This window comes from Sceloporus occidentalis, unplaced genomic scaffold (genome assembly GCF_023333645.1).
Source record: "Sceloporus occidentalis isolate IW3139 unplaced genomic scaffold, rSceOcc1.0.p SCAF_6, whole genome shotgun sequence".
In the NCBI taxonomy this organism is placed as follows: Eukaryota; Metazoa; Chordata; class Lepidosauria; order Squamata; family Phrynosomatidae; genus Sceloporus; species Sceloporus occidentalis.
The window spans coordinates 125951253-125976304 of record NW_028316986.1 but is presented as its reverse complement, the minus strand read 5'-3'; the positions used below and the strand labels follow the sequence as shown (position 1 = coordinate 125976304).

The window sequence follows — 25052 nt, the reverse complement described above, 5'->3', positions numbered from 1 at the left end:
AGCCTTTTTAAAGGCTTCTAAGGTAGTAATATGATGGATCTCCTCCGGAAGATCATTCCAAACCTTAGGAGAGGCAGATGAGAAGGCCCTCTGGGTTACTGCAGCCAATCTGGCCTTTTTAGGCTGCAGTAAATTCTTCCCAAAGGACCTTAATGTGCGGGGAGGATTATGTGGAAGAAGACGCTCCCACAAGTAGTCAGGACCCAAACCATGTAGGGCTTTAAAGGTGATGACCAAACATCGTGCTGCGCCCAGAAACTAAGTGGCAGCCAATGAAGAGATTTCAAAACTGGTGTTATATGGTTGGTTCTAGGTGTACCCACGGCCAATCTGGCTGCCATATTTTGTACTAATTGAAGTTTCTGAACTTGGCACGAGGGTAGCCCCATGTAGAACGTGTTACAGAAGTCAAGTCAAAAGGTTACCAGCACATGTACCACTGTTTCTTCGCCTGGCTCTAGGAAGGGGCGCAGCTGGTGTATCAGCCGAAGCCAAAGTAGGTGCCTCTCCATGACCAAGACCTCCCCAAATACTTCTCCCACAGTGGTACTGCCAACCCCAAACAGCTGGGTAATTTGGCGATAGGTGCTATGGTGGGTGAGCATCCAGATGGCGAGTGTGACCCTTTTCTCTACCAGGATGACAGTCTTTGCAATGGTGTCCACCTTCTCCACTTCTGCATGCAGCTCCACCACTATTTTGTGGAAGAGGATGCAGGGGATTTGGAAATGTCATTGCCATTGTTCATTTGCCCAGATGTTCATGATGAACTACTTCCACCAGTCCTTGCTGGTTGGGTACACCCACCAGCAGCGCTGCCATTTGGGTGGTGGCAGCATGATAGTGACTATGGCTCCGCTGCCTAGGGCAGCTTCAGTGGCAGCAATGACAGCTGTGTCATGCTGTTACATGGGATCCCCAGTCTCAGTATCTGCAGCTTCTGATGTTGCTGGTGGTGGCTGTCACAGCATGTATCGGGAGTGTTGTTGCATAATCTGTGGCCCAGTGGCTATGCTTATGGATTGCAGCATGAGTGTCACTGTAACCTACACTAGTGAGCTGGGCTCCATGATCTGGCTCTGCCAATTTTTCAGGGATGCAGGTGCAATATGCCATACTGACTGATAGAATGCTATGTGATGGTGTAGTTGGGTAGCTGGCCATCTGGTGTCTAATCAGGAGGTTGACTGGCAGTTGTAGGCAGTGTGTTCATGCACATTCATTGAGAATGCAAACAAAAAAGTATGGAGCGGCACAGCTTGATGCTGGAATCACTGTTTTGATGCCTCTGGTCTCGCATCAGGAGGGGGCTGCTGAAGATGCCTGTGAGTGTTCAGACCACCTTTGGAGCAGGATGTGCAGACAGCAGATGTTCCTCCTGAATCAGGAAACTCTGGAGGCAACCTGTATTTCTCCCTGCATCAGCTCACCCCTTTAGTAGGTTTTTTGCTCCCAAGGAATGGGAGGTTCCTGCAAACCTGAGGGTTCTCAAATATGCTGCTGTCCCACCTGTTTATGAATAGTGCAGTTTTGATTATGTAAGTGCAAGCACTCAACTTGAGGTTGATATTAATATGTAAGTAATGCTATGATTACGTAAGCTTAACTTATCATTGGTGAAAAGAATACTGTATAATGAATTTAAGGAAAATGTTCGGACTCTATTCCCATCCCAGTTTTCAGAGTGAACATTTTAACGTTAGGAGGTCCTAGTCAAGATAGATGGAATATTAAAATACACTTTGTAGAGGTCTGCAGAACCTCTCGGGTACTCATTGGCATCATTCCCACCTCTACATCTGGGAGTGTTTTTTGTATCACACACACAATAATCCAGTCCATGGGCTTAATTAAACCTAAATGGGTTGAATACCACAGATGATACAATATCCATATATTTAATAGTAGTGGCAATCTGTTTCACTTCAGCTGGCTTTTGATTGGAACATGTGTTCCAATAAACATAAAAGTTTTATTAAGTAATAATAAAAGAACTATTATTAAGCAATAATAAAAAAACTCTTCACAGATAAACTTGATGTGTCTAAGTTTGCAGCACACAGTGCATCTCAGAACTTCTACAGGAAATGAATAGGAGTGTAATTATGTTTACTATTCTGGAGTATCCCATAAGCTGAGACATGTCATGCTATTAAACCTGCAATTCATTACAAATGGGTCATTCCTCCATCTTGAAACATGCTCTAGAGTAGATTTTGAGAGAAGTATGAGGGGAATCATTCCAGTTGCAGTTCTAGTGGTAATACAGATACTGTTGAATCACTCAAGGCAACATAGAAAACATATTAATATAACAGTTACATATAAAACAAAACTATATACTCTTCAGGCAACAATTTAGACATTTATTATTTTGATGCTCAGTTTCAGAAGCCCAGTAGTTTATAGCCATGTAATCCTCAGTATTTAACAGTTCTTTTTTATAGGTCTTAGATGAAGCTGACAGAATGCTGGATATGGGATTTGAACCTCAAATAATGAAGATTTTATTGGACATACGTCCTGACAGGCAAACAGTGATGACCAGGTATGCATCCTTTAATGACAATAGTTTCACCTGAGCATGTATTGTAATGAAAAGTGCAACATAGTATGCATCACTTTGGATAGGATGTCAAATAACAAATATTAATAGCAGTCAAAATACTGAAACATCCATTACTCCAAGAAGCTGATAGAACAAGGTAGCTGATCAGTTCCCATGGAATTACAGGAATTACCTGACATGTTTTTGATATTACTCTTTCTCTGCTAATGAAGCGGTTTGTTTTTAATCCAAAGGAAGATCATTATCAGTGTATTTGGAATAACCTGTTTCTTTTTGTAACTGAAAACACCCTTTCTCAGATGTAAATTGCAGAATAATACATTCATACAATAATCTGCTAGTCTGGGATTGGCAAACTGGATAATATTTGTTGGACAAAGTTAGCACTAAAATTCACTAGGGGTGCTCTTGTATTATGAATGATAGGTTTCCCACAACTTGGATCAGTAGCAGTCCTGATAATGCAAACACCAAATGTTCAAAATCCTGTTACTTTGTTAATAATAACATTTGCTTTCATTTTGAGTGTCTAATTTCTGCCCCTTAAAGCTTCATATTGTCTGATGATTATGCAAATACCCTGAAATGAAAATGACAATCCTTGGGATTCTAGTAGACCAGGAATTTGGAGAAAAGCATTGGGACAATGCTTCTTCTCTCATTTAAGGATTTTGAGGGTTTGTATCACACTGATACTGCATGATTTCTCCTAGGAATCAAGTAGTTAACACTGTATTGTAGGAAAATATGTGAAAGATAGAATCAGCTTTCTAATCCGTAGAGAGCTATCCTTCCAGCATCCCTGTCATGCCTCCAGAGCATCTTTGATGCTCTTGAGACATATATTTAGTTAAGATTATATTAGGTTTTCTATGTATTAGTTTAGAAGGGGAAATAGGGATCTACAGCTTTAAGAAAGGCAAGGATTGTGGGAAATCCCAGGGTCTTATGCTGTCTCCCTCTAGCTAGTTTCAGTGTGTAGTAAGATTTCAGCCAAGTCAGACCTGGAGAGAGTATTTTCCTTTGAAAAAAAGATAAGTCCACAGAAGAAGAAAGATAGTCCTCAGAAGAAGAGAGAATCCACCAAGAAGAGAGCAAGGTACTGTATTTGGGAAGGACTATTGAGAGAGAAGAGATCAGTTTCATGTTATTTGTATTTGTAACTAGTAAAACCTTTGAAAACTTAAGAAATTTGTGGACAAGTCTTTTGTTCTGGCTGTGTTCCCAAGAGCCAGAGGCCTTACTACACCCAAAGTCCATAGCATTGCTCTTGGGACAAAACAATCCCAAACCATCTCCTATCTTACAGCTAGGAAGGAAGAGGGTTTCAGAACACTTCCTAGTTCTGTATTTCCATTTTTTATTTTTTATTTACCCTTTTCCCAGTTCTCTCCTACCTTTCTTAGTACCTCAGATAAGGTTTAAATTAGCAAATTGTAAATGAGAGGTACAATTTTTAAATAGCTGCAGGGTGGGATGCAGAGTTCCTTCCCTACTCTACCTATTCCAAGCTTCCACATCTCATTTCCGCAATCTGAGATGATTAACGTAAATGTTTGTTGCCTTTTTTTTTCTTGTCAGGAAAAGATTTGTGAGTGGTGGGGTGGGTGGGATGCACCAGGTTGCAGTTTGTGTGACAAGGTATATACCAGCAAACATAGCTTGGTTTCATCTCCTTTCACCTCCTTTTCCAGCGTATGGAAAGGACGGAACATACCAGCAACAGATAGAGGTGGAAGTCACCAAGGAGATTATTGTGTGACACTATGTCTATTGCATAGCCTGTAACTCTGAAGAATGCCATTTCCTTGATTCCCTGTTGTATGAAGCAGGAGATATGTCATCAATGTGACCATGGGCATGGGTATCATAACCTGAATGCTCCAGCTTTCCCTTCCTTTATATTATCAACAATATTTTAAAACCAAACACAAGTTTATAAAAGGGCTATGGGTCATATTTTCTTCACAAGAAGAGTCAGTGTGGAGTAACAGTTTAAATTATGAAATGGAAATGCATGCTTGGACAATAATCAGCAGAGTAAGGTCTTAACCCTGTGGCTTTTGAACAGCAATTAAATTATTGAATCCTTCATTTATAGCAGTAATCCTCATTGTAATTAGCTTGTAAACAATTTCTCCATTCGCTTTCACCAGCGCTACTTGGCCAGATGGTGTCCGACGTCTTTCAAAATCGTATTTGAAAGATCCTATGATTGTTTATGTTGGTACTCTTGATTTAGCGGTGAGTTGCTTTATGTTGCTTTGGACCAAATAAAAAAGTGTGTCTAGAGAGGAAGTTGGATAAAGAGTGGCTAAAATCTGCCAGGTTTGATTTTAATCTAACTATACTGAGCTTGAAGTTAACTCACATAAGATACTTTATTTCTGTACGTTTCTCAATAAAAGTTACAGTTGGTTTTATAACAGTTGACTGACTAAATTGATTATTAGAAACTGGAAAGAAGAGAGAACATGTCAGCTAACATTTTGAAACTTGTTTATGGAGACACTTGGTGTCCTAGCCCTTACACTCTTAAAGATAGTGTTAAGAGGACAAAGTGTTAATGACAGGGTACCTTCTGAAGTTGGAAGGTGAAATCAACTTTGGTCTTAAAGAGGTTCTGGCATACTATATACCTCGCTTCCTCCACTATCTCCCATCAAGCTACAGTATCAACACAGTCACAGGCCTGTTACAGACTGCCAAAATAAAGCTGCTTCGGGTCTCTTTGGAGGTATGCTGTTTAAATGATGCATGGGTCCTGAGAGTCCGGAGGTCATGCCAAAGCCACACTCCATTCCTAAGCACTAGAGTGCAGCTTTGGTGCAGCTTCTGGATTCTTAGGATGCATGCATCATTTAAACAGCATACCTCCAAAGAGACCCGAAGCAGCTTTATTTTGGCAGTCTGTAACAGGCCACAGTACCTGAAAAGCAAGCACCTACTACTGATGCTGTGGGAAATCTTTTGGTTCCAGCAGTAGAATCAGAATGCATAGAGTCAAATTCTTCCTAAAAATCTGATTCAGATTTTCCCTCCTCCACGGTATTGGTCTCTACTTTATCCCCTTACCCCAATATTGGAAACCAGAACCAGTTCTCACCATGTAATTATGTTTAACTATATACAGATCAAGACATGCAGATGCCAAAATTCTTTGATTTAGAGCACAAAAGAACAGAACCATAAGTGTTCGCTCCAGTTTTCAAAAGAGTTAAGTCTTGATCCCTTTTACCAGTTGGCATCTTTCTTCTGTTATTGGTTCCTGAAGCAATTAAGCAGTCATGAAAAAAATTCATCTTCATTCCCCCTTCAATTTCATCTTCATCAATTTTTTTCTGATACATTCATTATGAGATAGCTATGTAGCACCTTCTGCCCTCTAGGAACCTGTATGGCCTTTGAAATGTCTTAACTCCCATGTAAGGCCATAACATTGAAACAAGGTGTACATGCCTAAAATTTGCAGTGGTAGCTGTGTTGACCATTTAACAAATACAATCAAAATTCCATCAGTAATACCTTTATTGGCCAACCAGAATGCACAGCATACTTTTTGCAAGTTTTTGAAGCTGGACTTCTTTATCACACAAAATGTTACAAACCAAACAGGAGAAAAAGAGAAAGAGAGTTGTTAGTCAGATGCCTGCATGTTTTTTCAGTCCTTAGCAAAGATGGTATGCTGGGGATGATTGCATCTCGACAGTTACCCCTCTTTTGCAATCCAATATATCTCCATTCCAGTGAGATTACAGGCCTCTTTGTAGACAGAGAACAATGGATTCCTCAAGAAGTCTCCATGTTTTTTGCATCAGGAACATTTTGGTGAGTAAAACATGTGAATTCAGTCCAAATTTAAGAAGAAAAAAATTGTTGAGATGCAAATGGACTTTAAATTTCCTGGACTTTGAAAATCTCCCTGTTACCTCATGGCCAGAAGGAGGAGGAGCCTACCTGCAAAAGATATCCTCCCCAACATAACATCTTTACTAAGGACTGAAACAACATGCAGGCATCTGACTAGCATCTCCAATTGGTGTTTTATTTTTCCTCCTGTTTGGTTTGTAACATCTTGCCTGTTGAAGAAACCCATGGAGCTTTGATAGCTTGCAACAAGTATATTGTGCATTTCAGTATGCCTAAAATTGTGCATGAACCCAAATTGAATAATCAATTCTTAGACTGGGAGGAGTGAAAAATCAAATTTGAAATTATGCACTGGTGATTTTAGGTGCATATAGTTGATTACCACTATGCCCTTCCAATCCAGGAACATCTAAAGGATTCTTACCTGGGTTTCATACATCCATCCTCCTTGGCACAGAACATGTGTATTACTTATTAGATTTGTTGATCAAGTTATTGAGTTGAGGCACCCTTAAGTCAGTGTGTACAATTCTGTGATGATGTTTTAACAGTGTTTAAAAACCATTAACTTCCGTTCAGAGTTTTAAAACTGTTGGTTAAACTTTATTTGATAGGCAGTAAGTACAGTTGAGCAGAAGGTGGTGGTTATTCCAGAAGAAGAAAAAAGAGCTTTCACGCGTTACTTCATTGACAGTATGAAGTCTGAAGACAAAGTCATCATTTTTGTGGGCAAGAAGCTTACGTACGTAGAAGATATGTAACACAAATACTTGATTATGTTTATGTTTCACTGTTGACAAATACGAACCTATGAATTTTGTCTTATAATGAGTCAGGCTATCGGCCATTTCTACCCCTTTATTGCTTACTCCAATACAGCTAAAGATCTTTTTTCTGTTACCTTTTAAATGGAGATGCCATGGATCAACCTTGGGATTTTCTGTATTCCAAGCGTTACTTTCCAATTTACCTATGACCCCTCTTCAGCCAGGGTGGTGTTGATTTCAATTTAGATTTGTTTTTTTAAAAATATTAAACTTAAAATTAGCATAATGCATCACTCATAACATAATTAAGGAAGCATATCAGTACAGTGGTACCCCGGGATACGAATTGACCGCGTTACGAAATTTCTGGGTTACGAAAAAGTTAGATTTAAAAAAACTGTTCCGGGTTACGAAAGATTTTTCGGGTTACGAAATTAATTTCGGCGCGAAATTTAAATCAGAAGCGCGGCTAGCGGCTTTCCAGCGCCTTTTCGGGTTGCGAAATGTATCGGGTTACGAACGGCGCCGCGGAACGAATTAATTTCGTAACCCGAGGTAGCACTGTATAATCCATACATAGCTATCTATACATAGCCATCTTCTTAGTTGTATCTCGACTTCTTCCCATCCATCCTCACACACTCCATTATGGTCTTTTATGGATATAGTGTGAACCAAGAGGGTTGCAGCCTTGGTTCTCTTCTCTATCTAGCTATTGTAATGTGAATTGTATTCCATGCGTCACATGCCATGTCATGGCTTCATTTCTGCATCAATTCCCTCTCTTTTCATAATAATCTTTATTTCATTATTTACATAAAGTTGTACAAACATACATACATTCTCATTCTTCTTTATCTCACATATACTGTATTATTCCTTACATTCTTCACATCTAAACAAAGTTAATGAAACGAATTTCCTAATAACCATATTCTGAATATCACCTTTCTTTTACTTCTACCACTTATCTAACCATACTTTTCTTATTAACTTGCTACCTTATCTTTCATATTGTAATTGTTTCATTATCTCTTCCAGTTGGTTTATTTTCCCTAAATTCTTTTTTTTTCTATTTCTTTCTTATTTCTTTTCTATTATTTTAGTCACATTCTATTCTCTTTCTTTTTCTTTACTGTTGATTGTATATCTCTTTTAAATTCTCATCTTCTTTCTCCTTCAGTAGAAGTGGGATTTTTTCTACTGTCTTTAACCATTCCTTTTTGAACTTGTCTATTGATTTATTTCTAATCAGGTAAATTAATTTGTCCATTTCCATATAATCTAGGACTTTCCACAACCATTCTAATAGATCTGGGCATTTTTTCTGTTTTCAACCTCCGGTGGATACCACCCTTGCAGCTGTTATTAGATAAAAGAGGATTTTCCCATATTAACTCTGAATCTCTAATTTTAGCTATTAGATGGTCTTTTTCCTTCAATAATGTCTTTTCTAACTCTGATTCTTCAATTGCAAACCCCTGGATACTTTGATCTATTTTAAACCTTTCATTTAATTGTCTGTAGAGGAACCAATTGCAATTGATACCATCCTCTCTTAAATCCTCAACAGTCTTTATTCGTTGTTTACCACGATCTGATATCAAAAGATTTTCATTTGTTTCAGTGTATCTTAGACTGTTGATGTTCTTTGTTCCTGCCTTTACAGCTTCTTCTTCAGAGTTTAAGCCTGATTTTCTTATGATATTTTCTGAATACAAATTGATCAAATTAAGGTGATAATATGCATCCTTGCCTGATACCTTTGCCAACTGGGAACCATTCTGTTTCCCCAAATTCTCTTCTAACTGTAGCCTCTTGTCCTCAGTACAGATTTCTCATCAGGACTATCAGATGCAGTGGCACTCCCATTTCTTTAAGAGCATTCCAAAGCTTTTTGTGATCCATGCAGTCAAAAGCTTTACTTTCAGTCTTCCTGGAGAGCAAGAAGGTTGCAATCAGATACCCACTTCCAGAAGGACAGAGGAATGACCTGGGGCTCATTCACACTACCATTTTTGTGATGAGTAGATCTGGGGAGATTTGATGATGCAATACCAAATCAAAGTTCCCACTGTGTTTAACCCGATCGAATCTCTCCATGGCAATTTAACCCTGATGGAGTTCACATTACCTTTTGTATTGATTTAAAATGGAGCTGCCATTTTGATCTTTCTTAGGTTTTTTTAAACTGTCAATCACATTAGCCAACACCCCCCCCCCCCCCCGCCGCCTTCAGCCTCAAAGGATGGCAATGGCAAGCCCCTCAGAACAACCCTTAGCTGGATACCATGGGATAGGTTAGCCTTGGGGGGGAGTCACACTCTCTCAGCCATATAATAATATAATCTCTCAATAATATAATATGTGTGCGAGAGCTTTAGTTTGCACCAACTTGGGAGCAGAGTATTTTGTGGTTTTATTTTTTGGGAAAGAGAAAAAAATAGCCCCTAACCTACAGCTCCACTGATATGTTTTTTTTAAAATGTCAAACAAATCATGCACACCTTTATCATATTGATGACGCGAATATTTAAAGGTGCAGTCTACTGTGGACATTCAATAGCAAATATATGAATAAGCTGTCAAATGTTATTATTATTTTTAATTTTAAAAAGCCACTATCTAATGATGTTCCAAGGAGAACCCCCTGCCTGGCTTTGGTGAGCTCCGAGAATCAAACATTGCTGCAGATAAGGGTACTGATGGGCAGAAAATGAAAAAAAAAAAAGCCAGGCTGTGCTTTAAGGAGACCACTTTCCAAAGTGCGGGAAGTTTGAATCCACTGCATTTCTGGAAGATGCTTTTTTCACTCCTGCAACCGAGTTCCGAGAGGCAAAAAACAATGGAGTGAGCAAGTGGGATTGGGAGCAAGTTCCCATTGGCAGCACCCTGATAAAACCCGATGTTTTGGAAAAGAAATCGGGAAAAACTCGATGTTGAAAAAAACGGGTTAAGTAGGATTTGTGCCAGCCCCCCTTGAATTTGGGCTGGGGAAAAACAGCACAAGTGTGAACAACCCAATTTAAACTGGTTTGCAAACTAGTTTATAATGTACAGTGCGCCCACACCATACACAGGTGCTTACGCGGAAGCCGTGCGACAATATAAACAATGGTGCGTGCACCACACCGCCATGTGCACCCACCCCATTGTTTCCTATGGGGTGCAAGCATACGCACATTTTCCCATACGCACGAAGCGAAACAAATCCCCCGTGTAAGGAGAGGGCCCCCTAACTTTCCTGCCTCTTCTTTTCCCTATCAGTCCCAGAGCCCTTTGGAAATGTTCCCTGTGTCTGGAGGCTTTATTGAGTCAGGTAGGCTGTGGCCCAGTAAGGAGTGATGAAAAAAAGGAGCTAGCCACCAAAATAAGACAGCAGGGAAGCAGATGGAGACATTAACTGGCATCCTGTTGTTTATAACTAGGACTTACTGTACGTCTGAACACATGGTTTCAGACCTTTGTTGAAAGAGGTATGCAGTAATTTTTTTTCTTTAAGGCCCTCATTCAAATTTGCAACAATACTTAGAGGAGAACTAAGTGCAGATAAATCTGCCAATCAGTAACTAACTGTGGCTGCATCCACACTGCAGAAATAATCCAGTTTGAAGCCGTTTTAACTGCCATGGCTCAGTGCTAAGGAATCCCTGGGAACTGTAGTTTACTGTGCCACCAGAACTCTGATAGAGAACGCTAAATGTCTCACAAAGCTACAGTTCCCAGAATTCCCTAGCATTGGGGCAGGGCAGTTAAAACAATCTCAAACTGGATTTTTTCTGCAGTGTGTTTTAGACCCGAGAGATGTGTCTAGGCTCATTCCAGCTGTTCTAGAGCACCAACTGCTGAAGGAGCAGACTTATATTGAGTACTTTCAGCCCAGACTCAAGAGCAGCAGGAATTAGTCCAGATGCAGCCTTGCAGATAAATAGTGGCCAGAGGGCTAGAGCTACATCTGCTGTTGTACACTGTGGGAAGCAACTGAGGAAGCTGCCTCTTGTAAATTGCTCTGTTACTGACAATAGTCTGTAAGCTGTCAGCTGCTGGTCAACATCAGGTTTTGAGAACAGAAGGAAACAGTTGTAGCCAATGGGGACAAATAGGGTACTGGCCCATTGCACAGTAAAAAAAAAAAGAGTTTGCCAGTCCTCTTCACCAAATAGTCTGAGCAGCACTGCCTTGGTGGAGACTTAATGTTCCATCAGTGTGATAAAGGATTTCAACCAGTTTGTGAGGCGTCTCTGTAAGTTTCTCCAAACTTTTACCTTTCCACTCAACTCCCTGTGACCCAGCCAGCATGATTCAGTAGCATCCCCAAATCCTCAAGGAATTTTTTTTGAGGACTCCAAAGCTGACAGGAGGAAGGGTCAATAAGGTAAGGTTTTAATCTGAACCCCTAAAGGAATTTGCAGTATAAGAACAAAGCTTTTCTGTGTGTTTATTTTTTTTAATGTTTCCAATTAGTGCTGATGACCTATCAAGTGATTTCAGTCTTCAAGGAATTCCAGTTCAATCCTTACATGGCAATAGAGAACAGTGTGATCGTGAACAGGCCTTGGAGGACTTCAAAAAAGGTAAAGTTAGAATTGACTAAAATCAGTTGTAACTTTTTTATTAAAAATTAATCGCTGTGTCTTTGGGGGGGGGGATAAGATAAATTACTCAGCTATGAATAAAGGTTACCATTTAACAAAATGTATGAAGTCTTAACAAGAAAGTCATTAATAGTGAGGTGCTGTTGCTGCAGTGCATGGAATGTGATTTGGCATCTGCTCCTTATCTTTTGGTCTTGAAGTGTCTTGTAGAAAAAGGCCTCTCATGATGATTAAGCTGTCACTATTAGAAAGTTCTGAGCAGTACACTTAACTGACAAAATAAGGAAACTTTGTGTGTATGGTTGAACAGTGAACATTGTTTGTCTAGTCTTGTGTGCACACAAATGTATGTCCCATAGAAAATTAAAATTACATGTTTCCAAGTGAATTCAAAACTTGCTACATTTAGATGTATACAAGATAGTCAATTTACTTCTCATTGGGTTTCTTCTAGGTACAGTTCGTATCTTGATAGCCACTGATCTAGCCTCCCGTGGGCTTGATGTACAAGATATCACTCATGTTTTTAATTTTGACTTCCCTCGCAATATTGAAGAGTACGTTCACAGAGTAGGTCGTACTGGTCGAGCAGGGTAAGTTAACTATTAATATAGTGTGTGAGAACTCTGGAATGTCTCTGCATTACTGCTTGAAGGAATGGTGTTTTCTCTAGCCTATTTTACCTAGGTAGTCTGATAGAGGCTTATATTTGTCTCTAGGTTCTTGGGGAGTGTGTGAGACATCTCACCATACAAATGCAAAACTAGCCATCTTGCTTAGAAACATGTTCCCTACCTCATGGAAAAAGCAGTGAGCCTTAAATTTCTTTAAATGAAGCTAGTACATATATACCTTGCAGTTCATATCAAAAGTACCTGAAATCAGAAGAGGCTATATAGCCTATTTTTTCTCAGTACAATGCAATCATTTCCTCACCTTTTCCACTGTAATATGACTCACAGTGGCTTACAGCTTATTAAAAGCAGTACAAATTAAAAATTATACAAAACATTAGTTTAAAAAGTATAAATATGAAACTATTTTAAAAACAGGTTTAAAATCAGTAAAGTTAAAAACATTAAAATTGATTTTTTTAAAAATCAACAAAACAACCCAGCACATCACACTCAGTTTCCAGACAGAGTAAAAATGATTTACTTAATAAAAATGGTGAAAACTTTGCATATGTCTCCTGTATTTCACCTTGTGTGTAGCTCACAAAGCTATTAATTAGTTACAATCAAATATTTATTTATCTGCCAAAATTAAAAAGCAGTCTTGGATGAAGATAGGTGTAATATTCTTTCAGAGAAACTGGCAGTCTTAGTCCTATCCATGTGCTTGTTTTTGAACATGGGTTGGTGAAGATAAAGACGTGCACCCCAGACCCACCTGTACCACTCATGATATCAAGTGGATGCAGGTATAGAATTCCGTGTGATGATAACACTTCCTTACCAAGGCTTTCAATCACATAGAACTTTGTATTTGTGGTCATCTAAACGTGTGGTTACAGCTCCTTTGAGGATCTTCACCAGTAAATCTTTCGGCCTCTGAGGGAGAGAGAAGGCTGGCCCAGTACCATCAGGGGCTAGCCTGAAGAAAGAGGCTCCTCCCTCCCTAACTGTCATCTTTCGGCCTCTGAGGGAGAGAGAAGGCTGGCCCAGTACCATCAGGGGCTAGCCTGAAGAAAGAGGCTCCTCCCTCCCCAACTGTCATCGTTCGGCCTCTGAGGGAGAGAGAAGGCTGGCCCAGTTCCATCAGGGGCTAGCCTGAAGAAAGAGGCTCCTCCCTCCCCAACTGTCATCTTTCGGCCTCTGAGGGAGAGAGTAGGCTGGCCCAGTTCCATCAGGGGCTAGCCTGAAGAAGAAGAGCCCTCCCTCCGGTCCATCTGCCTTGGTCCAGGCCTCAGAGGGAGAGAAGAATGCTGGACCTGATTCCCTCCCCCCTCACCATTCCCTTCTCCTTTTGTGTCGTGTCTTTTAGATTGTAAGCCTGTGGGCAGGGAACTGTCTGTTATCCCCTCTATTGTAAACCGCTCGGATTCCCAGTGATTGGGCGGTATATAAATAAAACCTATTATTATTATTATTATTATTATTATTATTATTATTATTATTAAATTCAGGCCATTGGGAATGCAAGAATGCATCCCTGGCTCCTCCTTCTTTCTTCAGGAAAGAGTTCCTCTTAACTCTTGCTTTTTTCATAGACGCACAGGAGAAGCTGTAACACTTGTGACAAGGAATGACTGGCGAATTGCATCTGAATTGATTGAGATTCTAGAAAGAGGAAACCAGGTATTTGGCATATTTGAGCTGGGTACTAGATCTCTCTCTACATTTGTTACACTTTAGTCACCACACAAATAATAAGAGAATGTTATAGTATTGAAACTTAGTTGTAAATACTTATTTCACACATTTGTACTTCTGTTTATATTGCCAGGATGGGGAAGCCTTTCTGTGTAGCACTGCATTCCAACCCGGAGTGGACACATTCTAGCACAGTGAAATAAATGAGACAAAGCATAGTTCTTTCAAATTTGGACAGTTTTCAAAGTATAGGTCAAGTCTAGAAAAGTCTAATCAGAAGTAAGATGGACTTTGGTTTTCCCCAGACAACAGAGTGCAGATCAGTCCTTTGCAAAATCTTTCTGGGCTTCAAAACATGGTTCATTTCTTTGCAGTAAATAGATTCTGGGACTTTATTCTTGTTTCATCAGAATAAAGGCTTGCAAGCCGGTTAGACATGTATTATGGAGATAACCCATATGTTCTCTATGGGTTCCGTAGAATGGCTTCTGTATCAAGATTTAAGTGATAGGCAGGTTTATAACCCTTCAGTTACTGGGAAGATAAAGCCTGCTCTTTGAATTAAATGTAAAAGCATACTAGTAGTCAGGGCAGTTCTTGTTAAACATCTGGTTGAAGGTGTGCTCCCAGTTAGTTCATTAGCAAAAATTATGTACTGACAATGATGAAAATCTTTTTGACATCAAAGATAAAACATTATCAGTTAATAAAGCTGGAACCTGGCTACCAGAAAGTCAACTAGCATCACTACAGAATTTAACTGGAACATTTGTGTAAGAAAAATCACCAATAAATAAATAAAACAAACAGTCATGATTGTTGCAATAATTCAACAATAAATTGTATAATTTATAACTAATACACTATCTTAAAATGTTGTGTTACATGAGCATTATGAACACAGCTTCAAAGGGCCTATAGAATTATTTCAACAATATTGTGATAAAAGGTGATTAATGTAAGCTAAATTAAGATATTTGCAGTTAACAAACTTCATATTACAAAAGTGACAAGTAACAATGCCTAGCTGAGTGACTAGAGTGGCAGCCAGAGTAATGGGGTGAGTGCTTTTAGTGCAGTAATATCACTGGGACATTGTCCCTCTTGATGCTGAAATAATTTAAAAAGTCAGGGGCAAGGAACTTAGCCCACTCAGATATTGCTGGACTGCAGCTATCATCAACCCTAGCCAATCTTGATTAATGATAAATTACATAATTTGAAGTCCAACATTTTCTGGAGGGTAACACTTTCTCCACCCTGAAATACATGCCTAAACATAACAAAAGCCAAATTATAAACAGAAATGTATGCTCATACTTGTAAGTCCTAAAGTTAAGAAATCAGTAATAATTGGTTAATTCTAGATCCTTTAGTTCTAGCATAAAGTGCATGAAAGATCATAAGCTGTCATGTCCAGCAGGATACCAAAGTTCAGAAACCTTTATTAAGAAACTATAGATTCAGTCTAGTGACTTTATCATGACTGACCAGCAATTGTTTACATTGGACTCTAAATCATGCACAATTTGAAAATCATGGTAGGAGTATTTCTCATTCATTCTCAAATAATAATAAGAGCCACTTTGTCTAGCAGGAACATCTGCTTCATACCCCTTAGTACCATCATTTCCTCTTGTAGCTGTTGCACTTTGGTCTCTTGAGCCTCTTCTCCTGTCTGATCACAGAGCCTCCCACATTTGCATCCTGATTGGAGATATATCCAATTCTCCAGCACTCCCTCTGTTGAGCAGGCACTTGGCAATAACACGGTGGCAATTCTTCCACCGATGGGGTGAACATTGTCCAAGGTTCTCCTTCCGGATCTAGTCTCAGTCAGGCCCCCAGGACACTAGCCTCCACCATGCCCCCTTCTCCAAAATCCAGCCCTTTGTCCAGCAGCCTGGTTTTGCTGTGGCTTCACCAACCGCCAGCTGTGCAATTAGGTTGTCATCTTCCAATTTTAGAGATTTACTGTCATTTTGCAAATGCATTCTGCGTTGATCTAACAGCAAAAAAGAAGAGTTCTAACAATCTGTAAATCCAGCAGGATACCAAAGTTCAGAAACTCAGGCTTAGTAGTAAAACTCAGTAACTTTTATTAAGAAACTAGTATAGATCCAGTTTGATGACGTTCATTGTCAGCACTGACAAGCAACCATTTACTAATTAAAGTATTGTACTAATTAAAGCATTCACAATTTCAAAATCATGGCAGGATTATTTCTCATTCATTCCCAATTATCAGATTTTTTTTTTCATTCCCACACCGCCTCTTTACATTGGAACAGCCTTGAACATTCCTGCTGGAAGCTAGTGTCCTTTCCCTTGTTATCTCACCACCTGAAAATATGATCACCATTGCACTATAATGCTAAACTATTACATAAACCATCACTCAAACATATCATGGAAGGCAAGATGCCTAAGCAATTCCTGACATTGGCAAAGATGCTTTAGCACCTGCTGCATGTAGTTACGTACTTTTGGCCTGGTCAGAGGACCACAACAGTGGAATGAAGCCACCATACATCAGCTACCAGTGTGGTGTTCACTTGTCCCCCTACCTTTAAATTTAGCCTCATATTGGAAGAATTACAAATGGTAGAACATCTGAGTCCTGTGTAGCTTTCAGTGAATGAGGCAGGCAGCTTTATTCTACTAGACAAATTTGTTTGAAACCACTCACTTGATACAGTCCAGTTTCCATCCATGCCAGAAAGCATAACCAATGATCAGGAACGATTTTTTTTACTTTGAAACATATTCTACGTTAAATGTTTTACTTTTTACTTAGATGGCATATTTGAACATTGAATTAAACTATTGTTGATGTTGTTACCTAATTTTATCAGGTAATTCCAGAAGAACTAATTTTGATGGCTGAAAGATACAAGCAATTTCAACTGAAAAAAGAAATGCAAAGGGATTTGGTAAAGCCTCATGGAAGATCACGGAAAGGTTTTTAATCCACATAAGTGATAATTTGAACACAATGAGTTTCTGTGAAAATGTTCACAATAATTTAAGTAGAAAATATAGGAGCCATGAAGTGATAAAATGTTGGGAGACAGGATATTTTCTTAAGGTACCTGATAAAATAACCAAACTAAAACTAGCTAACTGGTTGGGTACTGGCTAGTGACTGGATGGGAGATTACCTGAGAACCTTAAGTGCCAAATGTAGTAAATCCAGTTTAAGAATAACACTTAATGCCATATATCATGGTACCAGTTGATATCCATTGATTACATCATCCCCACTTTCAGAGATAAAAACTTGCACTAAAAGTAGTAACTGTCATGTCAAAACATTTTGTATGCTTTGGTATGCCAACATCTTGATCAGTGCATTTAGAAATAATGGAAATTATGCTGGAAAGTTTTTTCCCCTCAGAACTCTTTGCTTCTAGTCAATTGCAGTACTGTAGCAAATATACTGATTATTTTGTTAGATTTCAGGTTTTGATGCATTTTGTTGACAGCAAAGAACTCCATACTTTTGTTACTAGTACTGCATGTTAATTCTTGTTTCCTAGTTTATAATTCTGTTAGATGGTAGAACTGTATTTCATACAATAATGTTACCAAAAGTTCTGTGACGTTCAAGAGAAATAACTGTGGCAAACAGATCCTTTCCTTCCCTAACTTTAATTAAAAATGAGACCTTTTCTTTCTGACTGCAGCATCTATATATATATATATTTTTTGGTAGTGTGTGATATATTGATATTCCTAAATTTAGTAATTCCCTTTTATAGATTAAAGATGAATCTATAAAAATGTGTAGAAAATTATAACTAGAACTTTGTTCAATAGCATTTTGCTTTTCGAAACCTTGCATTAAAACTGAATGTTGCAAGAATAAAGGAATTATTTTCATTTAGTAAATAAAAAGTGCTGGAAGATTTACTTACTAAATTAAAGCGCTGCTTGAACTTTTTTTACATATATGCTTGTCATATAGAATATTCAAGAATGAATTTGCCACATATACAGTAAGCTGGAACAATATTAGTAATACAGTATACAGTACACAGATGGGTTACACACATTATATAATGGCTGTACACAGCAAATGGTGATGGAAACAAATCAAACATACCAGGGCACATTGGACAAAGTGTATATGATCCACAGTAGGCCTCTGGTCATTTAGTAAGGGAGCCTGGTGCCCTGTTGCAAAGCATATGGAGGCCCAATGTGCATTTAAAATTATGCAGTGGGTTGGCAGTCATGCATGATTAGGATTCATGTGTCACGCTACAGTATAGAGATTGCTTATTTATGCTGTGCTATAGCAGTGAAGAATCTCATCCATTATCTGTGTGTCTTCCTCTATAGTTGTGCATTATGAGCACTTCATCATAACTGGACTCAGTTTTTAAATCACATATCTTGTTCTTTGCTCTGTGGGTTACATTTCTTTTCTCCTTAAATCATGCTATCCAGTGCAGCAATCCCCAATCAGCGTGAGAAAGTTTTGTCATTATCACAAAATGATTGCCATTAGGGCTGGTAGCTGTGGCAACCAAGACTGTGCCCTTAATTTTAGAAAATCCGTAGGTGAAAGCCATGCCATCTGTGTAACTGTCACAATAAATGCATTTTGCACTGTTATTGAAAATTTTAGTATGGTTGAATCTCCCTCATCCAAAATGCTTGAGACTTGAAATGTTTTAGATTTTGGAGTTTTCAGATTCTGGGACCCAAGTCTAAACACAAAATTCATTTATGTTTCAAATACACCTCACACACATATCCTGAAGGTAGTTTGATACACAGTATTTTTAATAATTGTGTGCATGAAACCAATTTTGTTTACATTGAGCCGTCAGGAAGCAAAGGTGTCATTATCTCAGCCACTATGTGGACAATTTTGGGTTTGGGAATATTTTGGATTTCAAAATTCTGGATAAGAGAGTGTCAACCTGTACGGAACATATCGAAAATGTTCTGATATTCCCATTTCTAGCTAATGAGACTGATTTCAAGAACATTAAAATCTGAAAGGCCTATATCAGAATTTTCTTTTCCCCTCCTTAACTTTGCTGCTACAGGTATTTAACTTCATGAAATGTTGCCATTTCTCACAGCAGTATCCTTGGAAAGTTACTTTAAGAGGACACTTTATGTAAATTGTATAAATCTGCTTAAATTGTTTTTATTTTAAAGTTGACACTGTTCTCAACTGCTTTTACTTGTATAGCACTGAGATCTCATAGGATAGGATACAACAGGGGTTGGCAACCTGCGGCCCGCGGGCCGGATCCGGCCCGCCAAGGCCTTCCTGCCAGCCTCTGCGCAGTCCTGCCGCCGATTTCCCCCGTTTTCGCGCCGCTCCGGCCGCCATTTTGTTTTTCAAAATGGCGGTCGAAGTCTCACGTGACCTCATGATGGCAAAGGTCATGCGAGACTTCGGCCGCCATTTTGAAAAACAAAATGGCGGCACCCATTAGGCGGCCTGGTGCAGCCCCTCAAGCACTCCAGCAGGGCTCCAGGGGCTGCAGCAGGCCTGCATCGGGCTCCACCTTGTCCTCTGCCCTCCTCCTCCTTATGAATAGAAGAGCAGGGAAAGGAGGAGGAGGAAGGAGGAGCCAGCCGGCCACAAGAGCAAGCCAGAGAGAGGTTGGTTGCTTCCTTAGGGGAGGGGGGTTAGCCTTCTATTCTGAATTGCATTTTAGTAGTAACTTGTTAATATTATTATTATTTATTTGCCCTTGGTGGTCTCTTTGCAAAAACTCCTTTCAGCTTCTTGTGCTTTTCTGGCTTGAGACAGTGGTGCATGCTTTCTCCCTTCTATTCTGAATTGCATTTTAGTAGTTTCCATGCTAGTAACTGTTAGTGTTATTATTATTATTATTATTATTATTATTACTCCGGGGCGGAGCATGCAGCCCCGCCCCTGGGGGTGGAAGCTCCACCCCCAGCATGTGGCCCCACCCCCAGAGGGTGGAAGCTCCACCCCACTGCTTCGGCCCCCCAGTTGTCCGAGGGACAGCAACCCGGCCCCCGGCTCAAAAAGGTTGCCTACCCCTGGGATACAATATAAATATTTTATTGAATAAAATAAATAACACTGAATCCAAGAATTTGGATCTGGCTCCTCTACACTTTTCAAGAGAGGAATAACAGCATTGTTATTATACTAAAACCCAAATTGTCTTAGGTGCAGTCCAGCACACCCCGCAACCCTAGTACTTGGTGGTGGCATAATCATGGTGGCCTCCCATTCACACGGGGGCTGCCATGATGTCACGCACATGCAGTGTCCAAACGGTATGGTGCATGCATGACGTCTCCACACCACCCTGGGCTGCTTTCGGTGGCCTGGCTGCAGTCTGGGAAGAAGCTCTGAAATTGAGATCCTTTTAGGCACATGCCTCGTTCCCACAGCAACCAAACAGCTGCGGGAATGATGCCGGGAAGAAAGGGGCCAGCTGGCCCCTTTCTCCCATGGCTCTGACTCCCGGGGTCTCCAGGGGCATGAAGCCCCAAGGACACCCCTTTTCTGCGCCACGGAGGAGCAGCATTTTGCCGGTGAGGCTGCCCTGCCCCCAACCTGGAGCAAAAAGGGTCGACACAGACCACACCCTAGTTTCAGTGAAGCATTTTCTGCAGCAGCCACTAGGGACCCACTCAAAGAATGGAAATGTATAACACTGTCATATTAGCAGGGGAATAAGGACAGTGACTTGAACTTTCTGAAATAGGCGTTTTTCCAGTGATATTTCTTAAACCAAGGGTGAGGGTGCTCAACAATCAGAAAAGGAACATAATATACAACCACAATGATTTTTTTTTAAAAAAAGATGGAAACAATACACAGAAGAGCTCTGTCAAAAATGTGAAAGGAAGAATGACACATGGGAAGAAGAAACTTAGAAAGATGAACCCTACATTTTAGAAAGCCACACTCAAAGTAATTGGAAAGAATAAATCACCAAGAACAGATGGCACACCAATAGAACTGTTACAAGACACAGACAGTCAAGTTTAGTTTCAGCTGAAATATGCCAACAAATATGGAAAACAAAGCAGTGGCCCACAGAAAGGAAATAATTCATACTTATTCCCATCCATAAAAAAGAGACAAAAGATTGTAGTAATTACAGAACCATCACACTAATTTCCCATGCAAGCAATGTCTTGCTAAAAATTGTGCAACAAAGACTCCTATGGAGCATGAAATCCCTGAAGTGCACACTAGAATCAGGAAAATAGGCACTAGGGATCTTATTGCAAACACATATTGGATAATGGAACTCGTCAGGGAATTCCAGAAGAAAATCTGCATGTGCTTTATTCATTACAGCAAAGCTTCTGACTGCATAGATCATGAAAAGCTATGGCATGTGTGTAGTGGAATGGGAGCACCACATCGGATTGTGCTGATGTGTAATCGGGACAAGAGGAACAGAATACAGAGAAACAGAATGGTTGCCAATCGGCAAAGGGGTCATGCAAGGGTGCAAACTATCACCCTATTTATTCAATCTGTATGCAGAAAATACTGTGAGGAGAAAAGGCTTAGAGACTTGGAAGGGTGAAGATCAGTGAAAGGAACATTAACAACTTAAGATATGCAAACAACACAATATTACTAGAAGAAACAAAGACCTGGAACAGTTATTGAAGGTCAAAGAGGAAAGTTCCAAACTTGGATCTAGAATGTATGTAACTGGCAGGTCCATTTTATTTTATTTTATTCTATGTACAGCACTGTGTAAACCTACAGCGCTTTATAAATAAGGTTTAATAATAATAATTTATGCTAAACAGTAAAAAAAATGACTACAGAAGATCTAGAGGAATTCACCTTAGACAAGAAAATTGAAAGAGTGCAAGAGTTCCCATAACCTGAATCAAATGTTGACTGGAAGGGAGACTGTAGTCCAGAAATTAGAAAAAGACTAGGGCCTTTATCACACGGAGGGTTTTGCAGCTCTGATCTGAAGCCACTGTGGGTCCAACCATGCAAATTCATGTTAAAACATGATGTATTATCTCACTTGATTGCTTTCTATGGGGGGCCGTTCCGAGGCAGATCCACAGACAATCCAAAGTGACTCCTGATTTTTGTGAATTCGGTAACAAGCAAATTCACAAAAATTGTTTCCAAGCTCACTTCGATTTCCATCTGAATTGGTCTGGTGTGGAATGCAACTTTGCTTCCATCCTGGTACACCCCCCCCCAAAAAAACCTCCAAGGTCCCACATTTCCCATGATGCTGCGCTGCAATTTTGCTTAATTTGCTTCCGGTACTCCTTCAAGAATGGAAGCTGCATAATATTTCTTTAATAATAATAATAAAGGAGAACAAGGCACTGCAAAGTAATAATAATGATAATTTGTTAGTTTGCTGAGGCACCAGTGTTCTCTGGCAGAGAAGGCTCAATGTCTCACGACACTGGAGAATGGATTGGATTCAGGGAGGTGGTACTTTAGGGAGCATGGAGAATAAGGGAAACCGGATCATTTCTTCAACATCACCCTCCCTGCCAGCAGTGGAACCTTCCTGAGAAGGAGAGAGCTGGCAACAGCTTTAACAGCTGCTTAAACACCACTTTCAATACTGAGCTAGCAGTAACCAATGGAAGATGATCTCGGAGCTTGCCTCCCTATTCAGCAACACTTGATTATCTTTCTATTATTTTTTTATTTCTAATACATTTCTCTTGCAAAACTGAAGCCTTGACTCAGCAGGCGCCGTTTCATCCAGCACAGCTGCCTTGCCTGCCTGAGGTATAAGACTGAGACTTCTGTAGGAGACTCACCAGACAACATCCAGATTTATGAGCTACCTGTCTTTTTTGTTTTTTGTTTTGTTTTGTTTTGTTTTTCTTTTCCTGTTCCTGTCAATTTAATATGAAGGATGTATTTTCCTAAGGGAGGGGATATATGGGGTCAGGGAGCAGCCATTGGAGTCATTCAGTCCCTCTGCCCTCCTCCTCCTTATGAATAGAAGAGCAGGGAAAGGAGGAGGAGGGCAGAGGGAGGAGACAATTAAAACACCAAGGAAGAGAAAAGCTCAAGAGGGTGCTTGTGGTCCCCAAGCTGTCTCCCAGTCCAAATAATATGGATCGCCTTGGTGACAGTCCCCTTGGGTTGAAGCTACTGCTGCTGAATGCCAGGTCAGTGAATGGTAAAACAGCTGTCATTCAGGACCTGATCCTGGAAGAAAAAGCTAACCTGGCATGTATAACAGAGACCTGGTTGCATGAGGCTGGAGGAGTTAATCTCTCTCACCTCTGCCCACCAGGTTACTCTGTACAGCAGCAGGCCAGATCTTGGGAGTGGGGAGTTGCAGTGGATATTGTGATTCCATCCCCCTGACTAGTTGCCCCCTCACACAATCTGCAGGTTTTGAGTGTGTTTATTTAAAAGTGGGCAGCCGGGACAGAATAAGCATTCTGTTGGTATACCACCCACTCCGCTGCACAACAGTCTCCCTTCCTGAGCTAACCGGGGTGGTCTCAGGGTTGGTGTTGGAGTCCTTACGTCTATTAGTGCTGGGAGTCTTCAGCATACATGCTGAGACTGCCCTTTCAGGAGTAGCTCAAGACTTCATGGCCTCCATGACAACCATGTGCCTGTCCCAAGTAGTATCTGGCCCTACTCATGTTGCTGGGCACACTCTGGACTTTGTTTTCTGTGCTGGGTGGAGTGATGATGATCTTGGTGTGGTGGAACTCTCCACAGTTCCATTATCATGGACAGATCATTATCTGGTCAGGTTTAGACTAACTGGAACTCAGAACTTCTGCAGAGGAGGGAGACCAATTAGGATGGTCCGCCCTGAAAGACTGATGGATCCTGGGGGCTCTTGGGGAGTTTCCTGTCACCTCAGCAGGCGATTCTGCTGAAGCCCTGGCTAACCTTTGGAATGAGAAAACGGCCAGGGCGGTGGACACAATCGCTCCTGAGCGTCCCCTCTCATGGGGTGGCGCCAAACCAGCCCCTTGGTTCTCCAGGGAGTTGATGGTGATGAAGCAAATGAGATGGAGACTAGAGCAAAGTTGGCAGAAGACTCGGAGTGAATCTGATCGAACACAAGCTAGAGCCTATTTGAAAGCCTACTCTATGGCAATGCGGGCAGCAAAGAAATCATTTTTTGCTACCAGCATTGCATGTGCAAGGAGCTGGCCTGCAGAGCTGTTTCAAGTGGTCAGGGTCTTTTACACACTCACCCTCAAGAAGAAAATGCAGACCATTCAGAGGCTCGCTGTGAAGAATTTGCACTGCATTTTCCAGATAAAATTGTTCAGATTCACTCCAAATTAGATGCTACAGTTGATACAGTGTCAGTGGATGTAACCTTGGCTCCTGTCAGTCCAGTGTTAATGGATACTTTTCAACTTGTGCAGCCTGATGGACTGGATTCTTGGAGAGGTAAAAGCCACCACATGTGTCTTGGATCCTTGTCCTACTTGGCTTATTAAACAGGCCAGAGGGGGACTGGCTGAGTGGGTAAAGGAGGTCATCAATGCCTCCTTACAACTAGGCAGAATTCCATCCTGCCTTAAGGAGGCTGTTGTGAGGCCTCTGTTGAAAAAGTCATCCTTAGATCCCACAATAATGAATAACTAATGGCCAGTGTCTAACCTACCATTTCTGGGCAAGGTTTTGGAACATGTGGTGGCTTCCCAACTCCAGGGGTTTCTGGATGAAACGGATTATCTAGATCCATTTCAATCTGGTTTCAGGCCTGGCTAAGGAACAGAGACAGCCTTGATCGCCTTGGTGGATGACCTATGCAGGGAACTAGACCGGGGGAGTGTGTCCCTGTTGGTTCTCCTGGACCTCTCAGCAGCTTTTAATACTATTGATCATGGTATCCTTCTGGACCACCTTTCTGGGATGGAGCTTGGAGGTGCTGTTCTACAGTGGCTCCATTCCTTCCTAGAGGGACGAACCCAGAAGGTGGCACTGGGG

At 40.6% G+C, this 25052-nt stretch overlaps 1 protein-coding gene and 1 pseudogene across 2 annotated transcripts in view; both read left to right on the top strand.

Moving 5' to 3' along the window:
- LOC149311379 (putative ATP-dependent RNA helicase DDX43) overlaps positions 1-17974 on the top strand; it is a 49417-nt gene extending 31443 nt beyond the window's left edge. For both annotated transcript variants that reach the window (XM_089530912.1, XM_089530913.1), the window contains exons 10-16: positions 2448-2548; positions 4726-4813; positions 7054-7181; positions 11671-11780; positions 12256-12394; positions 14014-14101; positions 16972-17974. In XM_089530912.1, the coding sequence (XP_089387038.1) occupies positions 2448-2548; positions 4726-4813; positions 7054-7181; positions 11671-11780; positions 12256-12394; positions 14014-14101; positions 16972-17085 (768 nt within the window). In that variant the 3' untranslated portion in view covers positions 17086-17974. The remainder of the gene's footprint in view (positions 1-2447; positions 2549-4725; positions 4814-7053; positions 7182-11670; positions 11781-12255; positions 12395-14013; positions 14102-16971) is intronic.
- A 5172-nt stretch (positions 17975-23146) lies between these two features.
- Positions 23147-24401, top strand: LOC149311378 (uncharacterized; annotated as a pseudogene).
- Positions 24402-25052: the final 651 nt, after the last annotated feature.